General features: G+C 39.6%; 1 protein-coding gene and 1 long non-coding RNA gene across 2 annotated transcripts in view; one reads left to right on the top strand and one right to left on the bottom strand.

Moving 5' to 3' along the window:
- gabbr1a (gamma-aminobutyric acid (GABA) B receptor, 1a) overlaps positions 1-17,639 on the top strand; it is a 59,478-nt gene that overhangs the window by 27,479 nt on the left and 14,360 nt on the right. The window contains exons 9-16 of the mRNA XM_034873600.1: positions 5,682-5,852; positions 6,574-6,675; positions 6,963-7,028; positions 7,260-7,451; positions 9,899-10,144; positions 11,176-11,239; positions 12,107-12,184; positions 16,866-17,016. Coding sequence (XP_034729491.1) covers positions 5,682-5,852; positions 6,574-6,675; positions 6,963-7,028; positions 7,260-7,451; positions 9,899-10,144; positions 11,176-11,239; positions 12,107-12,184; positions 16,866-17,016 — 1,070 coding nt within the window. The remainder of the gene's footprint in view (positions 1-5,681; positions 5,853-6,573; positions 6,676-6,962; positions 7,029-7,259; positions 7,452-9,898; positions 10,145-11,175; positions 11,240-12,106; positions 12,185-16,865; positions 17,017-17,639) is intronic.
- On the bottom strand, positions 203-16,011 carry LOC117945873. The gene is made up of 3 exons (XR_004656920.1): positions 15,956-16,011; positions 7,797-7,803; positions 203-213 (listed from the first exon to the last, which is right to left on the bottom strand). It is a non-coding gene; the product is annotated as an uncharacterized LOC117945873 (long non-coding RNA).

The raw sequence follows: 17,639 nt of genomic DNA on the forward strand, positions 1-17,639 counted from the left end.
TCCAGGAGGCAGAGAAGCTGTGAGTATGTAGGATACCCCCCTCCCCCCCTGATGGAGTCTAGACACTGGTGGTGATGGTGATGGTGATGAATTAAGAGGATGCTGAGATCTGGATGAATGAGAAGAGGAGCGAGGTCGGGTTAGCTCAGACCTGGGAGCCGGAATTGAAGAAATGGAGGCGAACGGGCTGGAGGAGGGTCACGGCAATTCTTGCTGAAATGAGAAAGGAAAACAGAGAGGACAACATTTAAATATTGACAGCAAGAATGTGATTGGCTGATTGAGATTGTGGCTAAACCTGATTGGTTTAACTAAGCACAAACATGCTCTCATCAGCTTGTAATGTGGAGCAGGAGAAGAGGGACAGTGAGGTGAATGAGAGTAAGTGAGTACATGATAGTCTTCCTGTCTGAACATACCCTAGCTTCATTTAAAGGGCTGAAATCTTAGAGCCAGACATGTTAAAACATGAACACATAAAATTGAAACTATCTTGCATAGCCGAACCAGCACCTTTTTTAATGTATTGTAGAAGCTGACATAGTTCTAAATGATGATCTCTTGTACTTGTTGTAATTATAATAACTTCCCCAAATCAAGTCAATGGTTGTTTATTGATTTTAAATACTTCACACAGCACTTCTTATTAGCAATGACACTTTACATGGCAGTTTAACAAAACTGCACTGACAGTGACACTACATGCAGGACAAAACATATTGTTCAAACTAACATACTGCATCATAATACATTTAAAATTGAGTGCTAAGACATCCAAGATGTCTAAATCAACGAGACATCTGATGTCTCTTGTTTCTGTTATTTTTTCGAAAACACTTCTGCTTTTCATGCGTTGATCAGTCAGTTTCTTTTGTTTAACTCATTCTCTGTCTTCTCTTGATCTGCCTCTCTGTCACTCACAGTGCTCTGCTTATTAGCTTTGTCCTGTAATTGAAGTTTCATCCAGAGATTAGTCATCAAGAGCAATCAGTTCTAGTGGTTGGCATCTGCCCCGCTTTCTCTTTCCTCTTTGTCACCCATTCTTTCCTAATCGTTAAAATGTATTTCCACATTTTGACTCTTTGCCTTTTCTCTGTATGTATTCACTGCCCGGAGCTGGCCTGCAATATTTCAGCCCTCTTTTCCTTATTTCCTTCCTTCCTTCCTTCCATACCATCATTCTCTCCCACTCTTTATTTCCGCCTTACTCCCTCAACTTGAGCAGTCGATTCTCTCCACACAAAGGGATCTTTCTCTCTTTACTACAAGCCACCACTGGCACAACCTCCTAACCACCACACTCAATTATTTTTCTATGCCTCCTGCCTGCAGAAGCCTCCTCGCATGTCAAACAGCCTCATCAGAGCGCCAGGGAGGCAAAGCAACCTCCAGGTCTGGACGCTGATCAAGAAGGGGCTCTGCGTCGGCTCCTCTTAGCACAGTGTTAATTTGGATCCCCCATCTCCTTTTCTAAAAGCACTGTAATCCATTGATGGACATTGATCAACTACTACAGGGCTATGGGAAAACAGAAAAACTAAGAATCAAGAGATATTAGTAGTGGTTTTTGTGATGCATCAATGTGGAACTTTACTTTTCTGTTGCAGAGTGCTTGGAGGGTTTTTGCTCCAGTTTAGTTTGTCACTTTTTTGTGTCTGGTGAAAGTTTGTTTGAGCCTTAACGCAAGGAAAAGCTTGCGGCTTCTTGTTTGGTGATTTCTAGGTTGTGACAATTTTGCTAATGAACCCCTTGCAAAAACCAGATTGGACAAACTATGAAATGCCCTGAGGCCCAGCTGAAATCACCTCCGATTTTTTTTTACGTTGACTTTAAAAGGTCTGTTGGAGTCTGGGACCTAAATTACAGAAAATTCATATAGCCATGTTAGTGTTTATCTGTTTTATTTGGTTTGAGATATTGGCCTGTGACATTTTCATCTCTGCTTACAATTGAGTTGATTGGAATTTCATTAATGGTGCTTACAGCATTGAAAGATTAAATTAATAATTGAAAAAAAGACTGTTTAAAATCACTCCCTCGTTAACTCTTTTACTACTCATTTTAAATAGACATTCAGTTATTTACTCCATAGTGTGCAGTAAAATGACATTTTGGGCACTTAAGGGGTATCAATACTTTGTGTTATCATGAAAGAGGCGGGATGATTGTAATTTGTCACTTTTTTGGATTATCTTTTGGGCATTTTAGGCCTTTATTTTTAAAGAACAACTTAGTCTTGAAAGGGGAGGGAGAGGGGAAATGACGTATAGCAAATGGCCGCAGGTCGGAGTCGGCACTGCCTTTTTTACTTCATAGTGTGAATTTTGAGGGTATTGAGGGTACTGATACTGTAGAGTACTGAGCATACATTTCTCCATTAGAATACTCTGACACTCAAAGTTGAAACAAACACTTTCTGGTAACATTATGCCTCTTGCTTTTTACACATACTTTTAACCTGCATGCAACCAAAGCCCGATTAAACTTGATTGGTGAACACTGCTCAGACCACAAACAGAAAACCGACAGCTTCCGGTAAATCTGGTCATGTTGTCAACCGATTCTGCATTCATATGCAGATATCTGTTAGAAAGATTACTCTTTTAGTTAAATAGCTTGACCTCTAATGGAATAATTGGCTTAAAATTGTGTACAGACATTCATGGTACCCAGATGTATCCTGATTACTATGGTGAGCCCCTGACCTTTCATCAAGTGCCATCATCAGGTCAAAGTTTAAATTAGTCCAGTACTTTAGTTTATGACTAAATACCTGCAAAACTGTCATTCCCATTAGCCTCAACTTTACTGTTTGTTTAATGCTAATTGGCAAATGCTGGATAGCGTGGTAGACCATGATAGCAAACATAGTAAATATAACGTGTTAAATACCAGCATTGACGTCATTCTGAGCATGTTAGCATGCTGACATTAGCATTTAGCTTAAAAAACACTGCTACGACTACATTCAGCTCAGAGCTGCTAGCATGGCTGTATACTCTCACAAACAAACATACGTGCGTTGAATTAATACAACTGTGGTGCTTGAGTGAGCATTTACGGCAGAAGGATGGTGTGTGTGGCATTGACTCAAATTAAAGTACAATGACTATGCTCATGATAATAAAGAAACGCATCACCGAGTGCAATGGTTTGTCCCATTAATGTGTTTTTAGACAACAATGGAGCTGTCACAACAGCTAATTTTGTTTTCTGCACATTATTTAAGTCATGACCATCTCCTGTCACGTTAGGTTCCTGCCCCCCGTCCCCCTACTCTCCCCCCCTCAGTATGATCCTGCCAATCCCAGTTACCTGTTCCACATTAACTCATTATTTTCCCTGCATATATATACAGGGAAACTCTCTCCCCAGTCATTTGCACATGTACAGTATTTCCCACTCTTAGCAATTAGCGTAAGCCTTTGTTTGTTCCTGTTTCTTGCCTGCCTGTTCCTGACTGCACCTGCCTGACCCATGACTTCTTAGTTTGCTCGCTGGCATATTACATGTTGCCAAACTATGACACGGAGGAATAAGCTATATGAAGCTATGTCCACGCAGGCATTACTTGTTAATAGGATCAATTCACTGCTAGTTTTGGTTATTCTCATGTATGTTATGAACCCCTATCACGTTTATTACTGAGCATGTCTCACTCACCGGAGCAGCTGCTGAATTCTCCAGATCTCCTTTCAATGCAGCACACAGATCAGCTGTCGCTTTATGTATAGTTTCCCTTCATTCATATTGATGCCTCTGTCTACCTGCCTGTGCCCACAGGGATTTGCTGTGTGGGTCCACATTGCGCATGACATTTGTCATCTAACGTCAACCCCCCTCTCTCTCCAAATGGTGATCATGCCAGGGTTGTGTAGGTAACCATGTTGGGCCAATAGATTATAGATTACTAGTTACTGTCATTTGAGAGTAATTAGTTGTATATTACTTTCTCTGAATTGTAATGCGTTACACTACTTTCACATTACTTTTGTGTTAATTTCACCAAAATAACAGCGGGAGTTTGGCTTGGCGGCTAGCTTGTAAATTTCACCACCAGATCAATAAACGCTCCTCTTTATCCAATTTAATAGATTATTCATAATGTTTATGATTAACATGAAAATGCAAAGTAACTACAGATATAAAAATAGAGTATATTAAAATGTACAATAGGCAAGTAGGAGAATGAAAATACTCAATTTAAAGTACCTTACAGTTGTTTTACGACATTGTTGTAAAATGTTTAGTTTAAAGCACTTGAATAACAAATTCATGTTGTTTAGTTTATAACAGTCTAAAGGTAATGATCAATTATAATGATTAAAACTCATTATCTCCATTATTTACACTACTTTATTTACAGCTGATATGAAAATGTGAAAAGGTACACAACTTGCTTTTTTTAACAGTATTTTAGTTTCACTCATAGACTAATATTAACGGTCTATGGTTTCACTGATAGACCGTTAATATATACGGTCTATGAAGTTTTGTGTCAACGTAACTAAACGTTAACTACGGGAACAGAGACGGGACAGCTTGCTTCGACGCAGAGTAATAACCATAGACAGTAATAACCTAGGGGGTAATAACGATGGTAAGCGAGCGTCCACCAAACCCGCCATTAGCATTCCATTGGCGCTACTTTGACAGCGAATAACTACATCTGAAGCGTTTAAAAACTTTAGTTGTCTGTTGTTTATTTTTTTTTAAAACAATATTTTTTCCTGTGAAGAAATATTTCGAGGTGTTGGTTAATTCTTAAAACACGACTGCGTTGTAACTCGCGTTACTGAGATTGTAACGTGGATACTATTACCGAAATCTAATTTTGTAATGCGTTATATTACCATTTGTATTATATTTTATTGCGTTATAATGCGTTACTCCCAACACTGGTAATGTCAATGTCAATGTCAATTTTATTTCTATCACATTTAAAAACAACAGCAGTTGACCGAAGTGGTGGTAAGCTAGGTAATAGGGCTGAGATGAAAGCTGTAATGGTTCTCTAAACTCCAGGCTCCTCAGTTGAAGGGTTTTCATCATGTCACCATGAAACTAACTGTTGAAGGACAGTCTTCTTTCTGTTTCTGTCTTCATTTTCCACCATTCCTTTCCGCTGCTGTTTTGGACACACATCTTAGTAGTCTCCATCTTGTGGGAATTGTGCCTAACAATTGAAATGACATGGGTCCAAATGAAAGAAAATAGATGATCACTTGTGCTACTGTGTGCAACAACAATAATTAGATCATTTTTTAATTTGTTCTGTTTGTAATAGCAGAATGTGTCATCACAATTTCATGGCAGTGTAGTAAGCATGGAAGATACTGCATGCAGTGTTTTATTCTCTTATTGAAATTACAGTGTTTATCGGCATACCTGATAAGCCGGAGGGAAGCTACAAAGGAGGGAGGGGGTTTAGATGAAAATGAGAAAATGGGAGCGGGGATCGTCTCTCTCGCTCTCTGTCTTTTTGCTGGCTTTCCTTTCTGTTGTTTGCTGTTTGAACGAGTTGCAATCAAAGAACACAATGTACAGGGGAGGAACAAGAGAGTCCAGATTTGAATACATTTTGAATGAAGTCTCTACCCCCCTAAACTTCTATATCTTTCACTTCCTTTAGCTTTAGTAACTGTTTTCCTCTCCTTTTATTTCTCTCCCATGTTACCCAGCTGTCCTATGGCTCCAGCTCACCAGCCCTGTCCAACCGCCAGCGCTTCCCCACCTTCTTCCGCACACACCCATCGGCCACCCTTCACAACCCCACCAGGGTGCAGCTCTTCCAGAAGTGGAAGTGGACCCGCATTGCCACCATCCAGCAGACCACTGAAGTCTTCACCTCAGTCAGTACCTTTAATCTTCTTCATCTCAACTTCAATTTAACACCTTCGTCTTTATCTCCAACTCTTTCATTTATGTCCCTCTCTTGTTTTTTAATCACTTTCTTCATGTCATTACTTTGGTTTCATCATTCTTGGTAAAGTGTTGGGTTGCCTTATTGCCTGCCTGCCTTTGTAAGTTTGTTTATGAGAGCTGTTGTGTTCTCATGCTGTGCAATAGTCCTTCAATCTCTCCAACCAATTGATTGAGGATTTTTGAAGTAATTTGTTGGAGTATTGGTGGTGAGAAATATTGATCAAGCAATACATCTCTCCCGGGCGCGGCGGTCGATACCATGACACTTGGGTTGGTTCCTGTAATGGAGGTTAATGATCCCGCTCTCACATTCTTTCCTCTCCCTTCTCACATTCTTTTTTTTCTGCTTTCAACTTGTGTTCTTTGTCTAAAAATCTATTCTCTCCCATGCTTGCTTTCTTGTTTATCACACATACACACACACACACGCACACTGTCCGTCACTCTCTTGACATTTCTCATATACACTTAACATTTTTTTATTTGTTTTCTTTCCGTCTTCTCGGACTTGGTTGTTTTTCTTTTGTCTTTCTCTTAAATCTCAACCGGGCACCTCTGTCTGTCTCGGTTCAGCTGCATTTCAAACCTCCCCCTCTCTCCCCTCCTCTGCCTGTCTGTCTCCCTCTGTCCTTCCCTTTCATCTCGCAGACTCTGGACGATCTGGAACAAAGGACGAAAGAGGCAGGCATTGAGATCAGCGTTCGCCAGAGTTTCCTCACCGACCCGGCTGTCGCTGTCAAGAACCTCAAGGTGCTTTGATTAAAAATTCACCTCAGCTGCTGGTCGTCTCCCCCTTCCCACCCTCTCCTTCCTCCTCCGGCTCACAGCTGCACACGATACTATTAGCATAGAGGCGATTTGATAGAGGAAATAAATGCACCATGCTAATTAGCAACTCTGAAAAGCAATACGTGCCGTCCTGCGAAGCAGCAGGAACTTTGGCACGCTGTGTTGCCACATCAAGCTGTGCTATAGTGAAGCTATAGTGTTGCTGCTGATGTAACTAAGAAATGTTTTGTTTTCATGTTTTGACGCAGCGCCAAGATGCAAGGATCATTGTGGGGCTCTTTTATGAAACTGAAGCCAGGAAGGTGTTTTGTGAGGTTAGTACATTTTTTTTCGCTCGATTGATCCCAGTAGACTGAACCTGACTGGTTATTAGCAGAAATTGAGCTCTGTAATGAGCTGTTTGAATGTCTGAATGAATTTCCTTGTTTGGCAGTGATACAATATGCTCAACACATCTTTGGGAATAATTCTCCTCATGCTTATTTATCATTCTCTCCCTCCCTTTATCCACCCTCCATATTTGCCTCCCTTCCTCCCTGCTGCAGGTGTTCAAGGAGAAGCTCTACGGGAAGAAGTATGTGTGGTTTCTTATAGGCTGGTATGCAGACAACTGGTTCAAGATCAAAGACCCAGCTATCAACTGTACAGTGGAGAACATGACGGAGGCCGTGGAAGGACACGTGACCACCGAGATCGTCATGCTGAATCCTGAGACGGTCCGCGGCGTCTCCAACATGGTGGGAACACACATAACACCATCATCCCTCCCACTATTGTAATAATTATAGTTAAAGAGATATTAAGTCATCTTTTATGTTAAATCACTGACAAGAAATTACAGCATCAACAGTGTTCCTGTTGCATGCACAAGTTGCTTTTGTGGTATAGAGTGAAGTGAGTGAAGAACACATCCCAATGCAAAATATTTAAGGCACTTACTTCCAATGGAAGTGTTTAATGAGCTTGTAATGACATCAAATGGAGAACACCTGTGCTTTGTTAAACAAGTACACATGGGAAATGGAGTTCCAATTGTATTTCCCAAGGTACAAGTACATGGGAAACTACACAATACAACATACACCCAAACTGGTGATTATATTGGTAAATCAATACAGAAAGCAATTGGGAAATCAACATAATTGAAATAAAGCAAAGACAACATTGCACAAACATCTGGAAAATTATCATGAAGTAAAGTTCTTACAACCCTCAAACACATTAGTAAACTCCATCAACTGATTTGAATGCAAAAATACTCAGAAAGCTTTGTTTTACACTAATTATCAGCTGTAATTTATGTCTCCATGCACCCAAAAGGTGAAAAGAAAGGTGCAAATTTGATGCCTGATTATGCACCAGAGTCTAAAACTACACAGTGTTTGCAAATATTACTAGGCAGTACCTGCAAAACCAATGAAACACTGGCATGCTATTGCTATTGGAAGTATGTTAGAATGCTGATGTTAACCTCACAGAGCTGCTAACATGGCTGTAGATGTTTACTGACAAATTCTTAGTTGTTTTTTGTGAATTAAAATTAATCAAGCTGTGAGGTCTTCCTTCTCTAACAAGTCAGCTCTTCTTATCCATGTACCAAACAAATTGCTTCTGCCAACCATGTAACCCCCCCCAAAGGGTGTTTAGAACAATAATGTCATAGCTTCAATGACCTGTGTATGACCTGATTCAATATTATGTTCATAAACCACTGATAGGCAGTAGAGAAAGATGCTTAATGCAGTCACAATCTTTCTTAACGTCTTCCTTTATAATTTTTCCCGATCCTCGTTTTGCCTCTCAGGTAACACTCGCTCCCCTCTAATCTCCTTAAACTGTCTCTTCCTCTCTCCGTTGTTGACCTTCTCCGACTCTGCTGGTCTATGGTGGATCATCCTTTCATTCTTCTTGTTTATCCACCTTTCCATTCTCCTTATCATCATTTCCTTATCCACACCTTTTCCAACATTCACCCTCGATCCCCCCGCACTTCTCCTTTCCTCTCTCGCACCTCATCAGCAGCTGTTGTTTATATTCATACAGCACCTGCCGCTACCTGCTGATTTAGCTGTTGACTCAACGGGTGATAAGAATTACAGCCTGAACTCCTGCTCATAGTCAATCTATTCAAATTCAATTTCCAAGTTTGAAATTGGCATTTCTTCTAGGTAGTGCATTCCGATTAAACTGGTGTGCCAGTACTGCAGGGTCTGCAATTGCACATTGTCAGCTGGATTTCAGTAGGTGGTGCCAGATTTAAATGGCAAATGTCAAGATGGAATTTCAATTAGATGAATTTGACATAGCTGATTTGGTTGTGTGTGGGCCTAATGGGCCTCACAGAATCCACGGCGACAACTTGGTGATTGGTAGCAGTAATCTACTGTCACACAAGTATCACAAACAGCTTAACTGTACACATGTGAGATAAAAGGAATATGCTGGAAGAAAGTTGAAAATCACATTTAAGATTTTAAGAATTGGTACACAATATTTGCTCCAGAGCCACATGTCAAAATCCTAAATTTATTTATGATTGAATGTCGTAATTTCCAGCTGCACCCACATGTGAATTAAATGTCAGTTAAGAGCAAGAACATATTAATGTCCATTAGAGCCAATATAACAGTACTTGTGCTTGCTATTAACTCTAGTCATGCAACTCACTTTGGCTAATTGTAAAAGGGCTATTTGTAATATAAGAAGAACTACCGTCTCCATGTCAAAAACATGTAAATAGCTCCCTCCTTGACTCAGTAATAATTCAACATTTTGAGAAAGAGGCTTGGATTTTGCCCACAATACTTCAGAATGGTTTGGCACATATTTAGCCTTTATCAAAGATTGTGCAAACATTGTGATTTCAATAAAATTCAATTAATTGTGCAGCCCCGGCAAGAAAGAGAAAATAATATTTTTCAAGATTTTTAAACTATTCCAAAAAATGTTACAGTAGAGGAGTCAGTTTAGCACTATGACTGCATGTTTTTTGTATCCAGGATCATGCAGCACTAATAAAAAAACACATACCTCCTCCAGATGATCCACCGCTGCTTCCTTTTTGCAGTCTCCCCCTCTTTGCCATTGAGTATTTACATTTACATATTAACATCTTGTTCGCAGCATGGAATGATTTTTTCAGAAGGAATCCTCTTTGATATCCTTTCCGTCCTTTTTCTATCAGACATCGCAGGAGTTTATCGCCGCCTTGATGTCTCGTCTGGGTGGGAAGAACCCTGAGGAGACCGGCGGGTTTCAGGAGGCCCCTCTTGCCTACGATGCAGTGTGGGCTCTGGCCCTTGCTCTCAATAAGACTGTGGCACCACTTAAGGCTAAGGGCCGACGACTGGAGGACTTCAACTACAACAACCACGACATCACCTCTGAGATCTACAGGGCCCTCAACACAAGCTCCTTTGAAGGTGTTTCGGTAAGTGCAGAGCATGAGAAAGAAGGAAGAACAGATAATAAAAACAACTGTTTATGCTCCCATTGTTATTTATAATGTATGAATGTGCAGTTAGAAATAGGACAGATATAAGGACCTGAGTGTCCACTATTTCTGAAAGGAAAATCTGAATAATTGAATTTTGTGTAATAAAGTTACTACAGTAATAACTGTTCACATACACTCCCTGGACACCTAGTTACACCCGTACAAAATCTACTTCAATCCAGCACAGCAGGTCTGCCATGACATCTACCTTTATGAATCTTATAATGCTCTGTATTAGTCTAAATCTTTGTTGTTAATTTGACTATATATTTATTGCTGAAGTCGTAATTGGCAGTGATGTTGATCTGGATTGCGTAAATGCATTACTTATATTCTTCCTCCCACATGTTTGTGAATGGGTTGTGCAAAACATAACATGCATTTACATCCAGTTCAACACCACTGCAAACTACAACCTCAATTATAAACATAGTTACATTTACACCTTTCTGAGGTAGAATTTATGGCCAAGCTGTTGTATCGGGTTGCATTAGATTTCACAGGTATATCCAATGAAGTGGTAATTGAAAAAAGCAACATCATAGAGGCAAATTACAACAATGATTTTGTAGTTTTGTCCCTTATTTCTGTTAATTCTGATAACATTTGGGAACACTGCTACGTTGCTGCAAGACACCACAAACTTATTTAGCAAACGTCTTCTGGTACAAATCATTTGGAAAAATACATTAATAAAAATACATACTGTACACAAACATATACTGTAAATACATATACATCTACATACACATACATATATACACACACAGCTCACACAAACAAATCATCATCTACAGATACTCTCAATAAAGAAGATTGATAAGAGTGGTATGAATCTTGTATCAAACGTGTATTTATCAAAATGTTTAAGATTCCTTCAAAGAAATAGTTCATCATTTGCTGTAAAGCAAAAAGAAAGAAAAGAAGAAAAAAATGAAAAACACTTCCTCTTGTGCGTATCTCAGGGCCAAGTGGTGTTTGATGCCCAGGGTTCTAGGATGGCAATGACTCTTATCGAGCAACTGCAAGGTAAAACACTCCCACACTGTCCTCCCACAGATGTTGCATTGCAATAATTGTCACTTACTCATTAAAATAAATTCCCAGATGTCTGTATTTCTCATGTATGGATTGCTGCTTTCAGCTTATCTCATTTCATTTTAGTTTTTTTGGGGGGGAGGGGGATTTGTTGCGAGCTCCACTGCAATTGGTCTCAAAATCCTATAATTGCACATGCGATTGGTCTTGATGCAGGAATGTGTTGACTCAAGGCTTCGCTCTAATTGGGCCCAAGTCTTCGGTTTAAGCCGTTTCTGAAAATGGCATCCTATTTGTCACCAGTGACTTAATGAGTTTCCCCGCACAGGATAAGGTTGAGGATTATTTTCTACCTCTGTTCCCTTTGGCGTCCTAAAGGATCAGGATTTATAATCCTGCCCCCTTTCCCCTCACACTCTGTCTCATATTTCCTGTTTTGGTGTCGAGGTAATTTGACATCCACAATGAGACAACCTGACTTGCATCCCTGAATCACTGTGGGACCGCATCAGTAGTCCTGGTCAAGATTGCCACATAAGCTTTTTTTTTCCCCCTTCCCTTTCTCCTTCTTCTCCCCTTGGTACTTCTTTGTTTTCCTTCTTTATGCACATTTTCATTCCTTATTTCTTTCATTTGTTCATTATGTGTCTTTTCTGTACCCACGCATGCCATTAAGATGAAAGCACAGTAATGATAGATTTCTTGTGTTGGAATCATGATCCCCCACAAAACACCAGCGGAGGAAATGAATTACACAAGCTTTATGAATTAAACTTTAGCATTCTCTCTGGCTTTTGTGCTTTTATTCCCCTCTCTCATTCTATTTCTTTGCTGTTTCTTTCTTTCCCATTCATCTAGGAGGCAGTTACAAGAAAATTGGCTACTATGACAGCTCTCAGAAGAACCTCTCCTGGTTTGGCAATGATGTTTGGATAGGTAAGGTGGAGTTCATGACACTGTCTTCACCCAACATCCTGTCTGTGGTTGTTTCCTGTCTGTAATGATATGAGTCAACAGGGTCATATTTCTGTGCTTTGACATTAGACCTCCTCTGTGTGGCTTAATTTAGACTTTCTTACTGTGTAAATTACATATAATCATGCTGGATTTTCTGTAATTGCTAGGTTGGGTGAAGCTAGTTATTTGGATGCTGACGCCCAAAAAGAGATGCCAGCAAACTCACTCTCCAACATTTATTAAAACGTTGGTGCAGCAGATCTACAGTTTGACTAGCTAACCCGGGAGTTTTTGATGTCTAACACTGTGGGTTCACCCTCAGACAAAATCAAGACTGCGCCTCCCCAACACTGCTCCCCTCTCCCAGTGAGTCACCCGTGGGTTACAACTGTTTCTTAGCCTGGATTTGTTTACATTTTTTGAAAACTGGCACCAATAAAGTGTGCCAAATTAGCTAAAAGATGTTCCTGTTTGCAATGTACCCATTGATGTACAGACAACTATCACTGGACTACATTTATACTTAAGAACATTTAAAAAAAGTTCTGGAATACATGTAGGAGTGCCTTTTTTCTGCTTTCAAAGCAGATTTATGAACGTTTAGTTGTGATGGAAATTGGAGATAATGATATCCTCAGAAAGTGCAAGTCACGCTCAATGTAAAAATATGTGTGTTCAGATCATGTCTGTGTGTTAAGATTTGACTCTCAGAAAGAGTTTTGCTGCAATCGTCAAATATTTTGAAGTACCTTAATTGCCTCCATGAGCTGTATGTCACAGCCACTGCTGCAGCTCCAACTTCTGATTGAGCTGGTAAGTGGGACAAACCAACGGGCCACAAACAATAACTGGCCGTTGTTTTAGGAACACCTTTTCTCTTTTTAACCACCTCACGTCTGTCCGTCTGCACCTTAATCCTCACAACCAAATTTGTTTTTACATCATTCAGCTAAATGAAGATGCTCGATTTCACTTCACACAAACCAGAACCTTCTCTCTTACTCCTGATACCCTTTTCTAGTTTGCAGTGAAAACCTATTACTGCTGATTTTCCTCAGACACCAAGACCAATTCTGTGGTTGTTTACTGGCCCATCCTTCCCTGAAGAGGTGACATACTTGTGCCTGGACAGAGTGTGCCACTAATCAATCCTGCACGCCTCAGTGGTCTACAGAGAGCCACCTTTTTATAGGCTTTTAAGGAAATGATCATTTGCCAAGGCCTAACTGAACCCAGAAGAGTTAGTGATTCCAGGTCAGCGTCAGTGGCAAGGGACTGGTGACCTGTATGTATGTAGGCAACATGTCCTTCACAGGCCAGATGCCAGCTCTTTAGTTCGGCTTGTTGAAACGTGACTGGCTCGGTGTTAGCCCAGTTACATCCCGCTGGGTTGAAACTAGCTGGCTCACCTACTTGTCAAAGGTGAGTTTGTTGACTTTGTTTCTGCCTTGCTTTCTCGATTGGAGCTTCATTTCATTTTTCACTGTTTACCAATTAAAGACATATCTGACATTAAACTGTTGAGAGGAAATTAGTAATTTCCTGCTGTCTGGAGTTGAATCAGTTCCCGTTTTTTTACGGGGGTCGGTGGGGGGGGGGGGCACGCTTGATCTGCTCCACGCTGACAGGGTGAAGTACACATGGGGGTTCTCAACTTAACCCCGCCGCTTGTTTTCCAGTGTGTTTACCAGGCGCCTCCCTTCCTCACTTTCTCACTCTCTTTACGGTCGCCCTAACAACCACTTCAGCTCAGCTCTTTTTCTAATCGCTGTGGCAACTGTTATAGAGCTGGGTCTCCATGGCAACACCCTGTCCTGATTCCTTGATCAAGGATGGAGGAGGGTTTAAATGGTGCAAATGCATTGAGTGAATGGACAGCTAACACATACACACAGCATTAATTATTACATGCTCTACGCTCATTCATTCATTACAGTCTTTAGTATTCTCTTTAATGTATAACAAACAAAATGCAATAAACATTTAAATAAATGATTTGAAAGATGGCAAACAAAACATACAATAAAACAGGATATAATGAAAAGAATAAAAATTTAAACAGATTCAATTATATTAAAAAAAAAAAGTCATGTTCAATAAAAGCAATGATACAGACTTAAAAGCTGGTGTAATCAGGAAGGAAAAAAGGAGTTTGAAGTGGAGTGACACCTCCTCCTGCAGCTCCTGTCTTCTCTGTCCAGCCCTTCTCATCAGACTGGCACAGGCATATGCACCAGCTCCTGACAGTAACATGTACAAGTACTAGTCATTCATTTTATCCCGTTATGTTGCAACTTAATTACACTACTGGCGCATCTGCCGCGTATATATTCTCCTCTCACACCTCCTTCAGTCAGCACCATCAAACCTGTAGCAAACACTGTCCCTACTACTAGCTACAGTAGCTAGAAAGCTAATCATTTCATAATAAGCAAATACTGATATTAGTAAAAAAGAATTGAATGAATTTTTACAATTTATAATTTTCTTCTTCTTAGTCCAGTTTGCATTAATTTAATTAATTATATCATTAGGAATTGTTATTGTATACTACTGGGAAGTAGTGTAAAAAATGCTATAATGCATTATTTTTGGCCATATTTCCCCTTCCATTGTCCATCAAACTTTTCTACTTGTACCAGCGCAATAGTGAAAGAGTTATTACATTGTATTTTATGTGGCATTAAAAAGCCTTTAATTTAACTCGGTGAACCCTGCATAAAAATTGTTATATTGTCAATTCTTAGTCATATGACACCAGACGCAACTCGGTTATGACGGTAGTGACAAGCATCTAAACAGAGAGCATCATGGGCGTGTTGACACCCTGCCACCCTTGAGGCGGTACTTTTCTCTGACATCTGACACATCAGCTTCTTGCAGTGCTGACACTCCTGCTCTGCTTCCCCACTGACATACACACACACTCTGTCACCCTCTATTACGCTCACTCTCTCTCTATATCTGTGTGTTTCTATCACACACACACACACTAACACTAACACAAACACACATACTAATCACACTATATGCACACATACAGTAAATGCTCCCCTGCGCTCACATGCACCCCCTTGAGCATTTATGCTTACTGTATAGGTGCTTAATCTGCATACAGTATATATACAGTCCTTATTAGCATTCTCTGGAGTGCACACACATACACACATAGACACACAATGCTGCAAGCAGTCCCAGAATTGGACAGACAGATAGTCGGAGGCTGTTGAGGGTAAATTAGACTCCCTGTCCATCTGGGCCTCTTTTAACTCTCCTCGTTGAGGAATTCTTCAGGTCTACAGCTATACAAGTATAAATAATTGGATAGTTTGTATAAACACAAACTTCTTTTACTCTTTATTAACACAGAAGTTTTCTGCTTGCTTACATTGCATTACAGTATAGTAATGAAATTGACATTTAAGTATAAATCATTGGTCACAGTTGAAGTTGGTTGTATTTGTTTCTTCTCTGTACTTCAACAATATCAGTGTTTTATGGAGTATACATGTGTACACTACTGAACTGTATGCTGTGGTGGAAGAAGTATTTGAATCGTTTAGTTGATTAAAAGTAGCCATACCACAGTGCAACAATACTCCATATAAAGTTAAAGTCCTGTATTCTAAATGTCAAAAAAAGTTAGTAGCAACCAAATGTATTTGAAGTATCAAAAGTAAAAGTACTCATAATGAAGAGTGCTATACTATTGGTTCATTATTATTGATGTATTGATATGTCTCGCATAACTAGTCTTGCATTGCCAGAACATTTACACCGCTTATCTATTCTGTGAAAGAGGAAAAGCCACCGGCTTGTATTTTTCTAAATCAATCTTAACCATCCTGGGTGGTGCTAAGGCTCCAATTTAGTGATGGTGCCCTTGCAGAAAAGATAGCAGAGAGAGCAGAAGGGGAGGGATATGCCAGATGTCAGGCTTTATCCCAGCACTGCACATCTGGTAAGCTAGACTATAACGTAAGTTATACTTTAATGATGTTGTTGGTCAAGATGGAACAAATTTAATTACTTAACTTACTGTTGGCCTCCTATTTTATAAACTGATCATATGTGTAAAATCTGGATTTGAAAGTAACATAACTATAGCTCTTAAATAAAAGCAGAGAAGAAAAAAGTACAGAATTTCTTTCTGAAATGTACTGAATTGAAAGTATGAAGTAGTATAAAATGAAAATACATACAAATAAAATACAAGAGCCTTAAAATTGTACACTCGTCCATTTGAATGTTAAAAGTCATGCACAAACAGCAATAGATGTGTTTTGTTTTGCGACCATGATTGAAATCAAAAGTGTTTGTAGCTGTTCTGAACGGCCACACTGGAAGAGGACGTTAAATCATTCAAATACGGCACAAATATAACAGCACATATTTTCAGACAGTCACTCCAGGAAGACATATTGTTGCATTTGGTTGTATTTTGTTTTCTATTGCCCGTTTTACTGGGAGCTGCACAATTCCTTTGTTTAGAAGAGGAAAATTGGAAGATACACACAAGATTGAGTTGGCTGTTCATGTATTAATCATTTAGACTGATTAGCTATTCTTTAGGAGCTCTAAGCAAAGTTATTAAAGGGAAATTTTACCTGTAATTGAGAGACAATGGGACCAGAAGCATTTTCTTTCTCTTTCCATTAAGGTGCTGGACCTCCGGCTGATCGGACAGTGGTGATTGAAGAGTACAGGTTCTTGTCTCAGAAGCTGTTTGCCGCTGTGTCCGTCTTCGCTGGCCTCGGCATCCTGTTCGGCATTGTCTGTCTAACCTTCAACATCTACAATGGCAACGTCCGGTGAGTTTACAAACACTGAATCTTATCATTGAATTCCCAGGCCCACACTAATTAACCCTTTAGTTGTGTGTGTATGTGTGTGTGTATGTTTGTGTGTGGGGGCGACAAATCTATGGACAATTCATTTAAGCAAGTATTTGGTAAATGGATTAATCATTTAAGCCGTTTTAATCAAAAATGTCCAATATATTGGTTTTAGCTTTTCAAATGTGAGAATTTGACCATTGGTCTTGGTGTAAAATTATAATACATTAAATATATTTGGCTTATGGACTGTTGGTTGGTCAAAAGAAGACTTCTGATGAAACAATCTTGGGCTCTGTGATGAGTATTTTTTAGATTTTCTTATGTTTTATAGACCAAACAATTAACAGATTAATTGAAAAAAAAACAAATCAGCACATGAATTCAAAATGAAAAATCATTAGTTGCAGCCCTAGTATTTATTGTTATATTCTATCATTTTGCTGTCATGTTTTTTGCTTCTCCACTCTTCATGTGTGTCCTTCCAAGAAGCATTAGTGATGAGTAGCATCTCGGATGATCGTGAAAACAAAGATGTCCTCTGAAGGAGGTCATCATTAAAACGATTGTTTCAAAAGCTGAAAATAATGAGAATTGAT

The sequence above is a fragment of the Etheostoma cragini genome, chromosome 6, assembly GCF_013103735.1.
Source record: "Etheostoma cragini isolate CJK2018 chromosome 6, CSU_Ecrag_1.0, whole genome shotgun sequence".
NCBI classification, from domain to species: Eukaryota; Metazoa; Chordata; class Actinopteri; order Perciformes; family Percidae; genus Etheostoma; species Etheostoma cragini.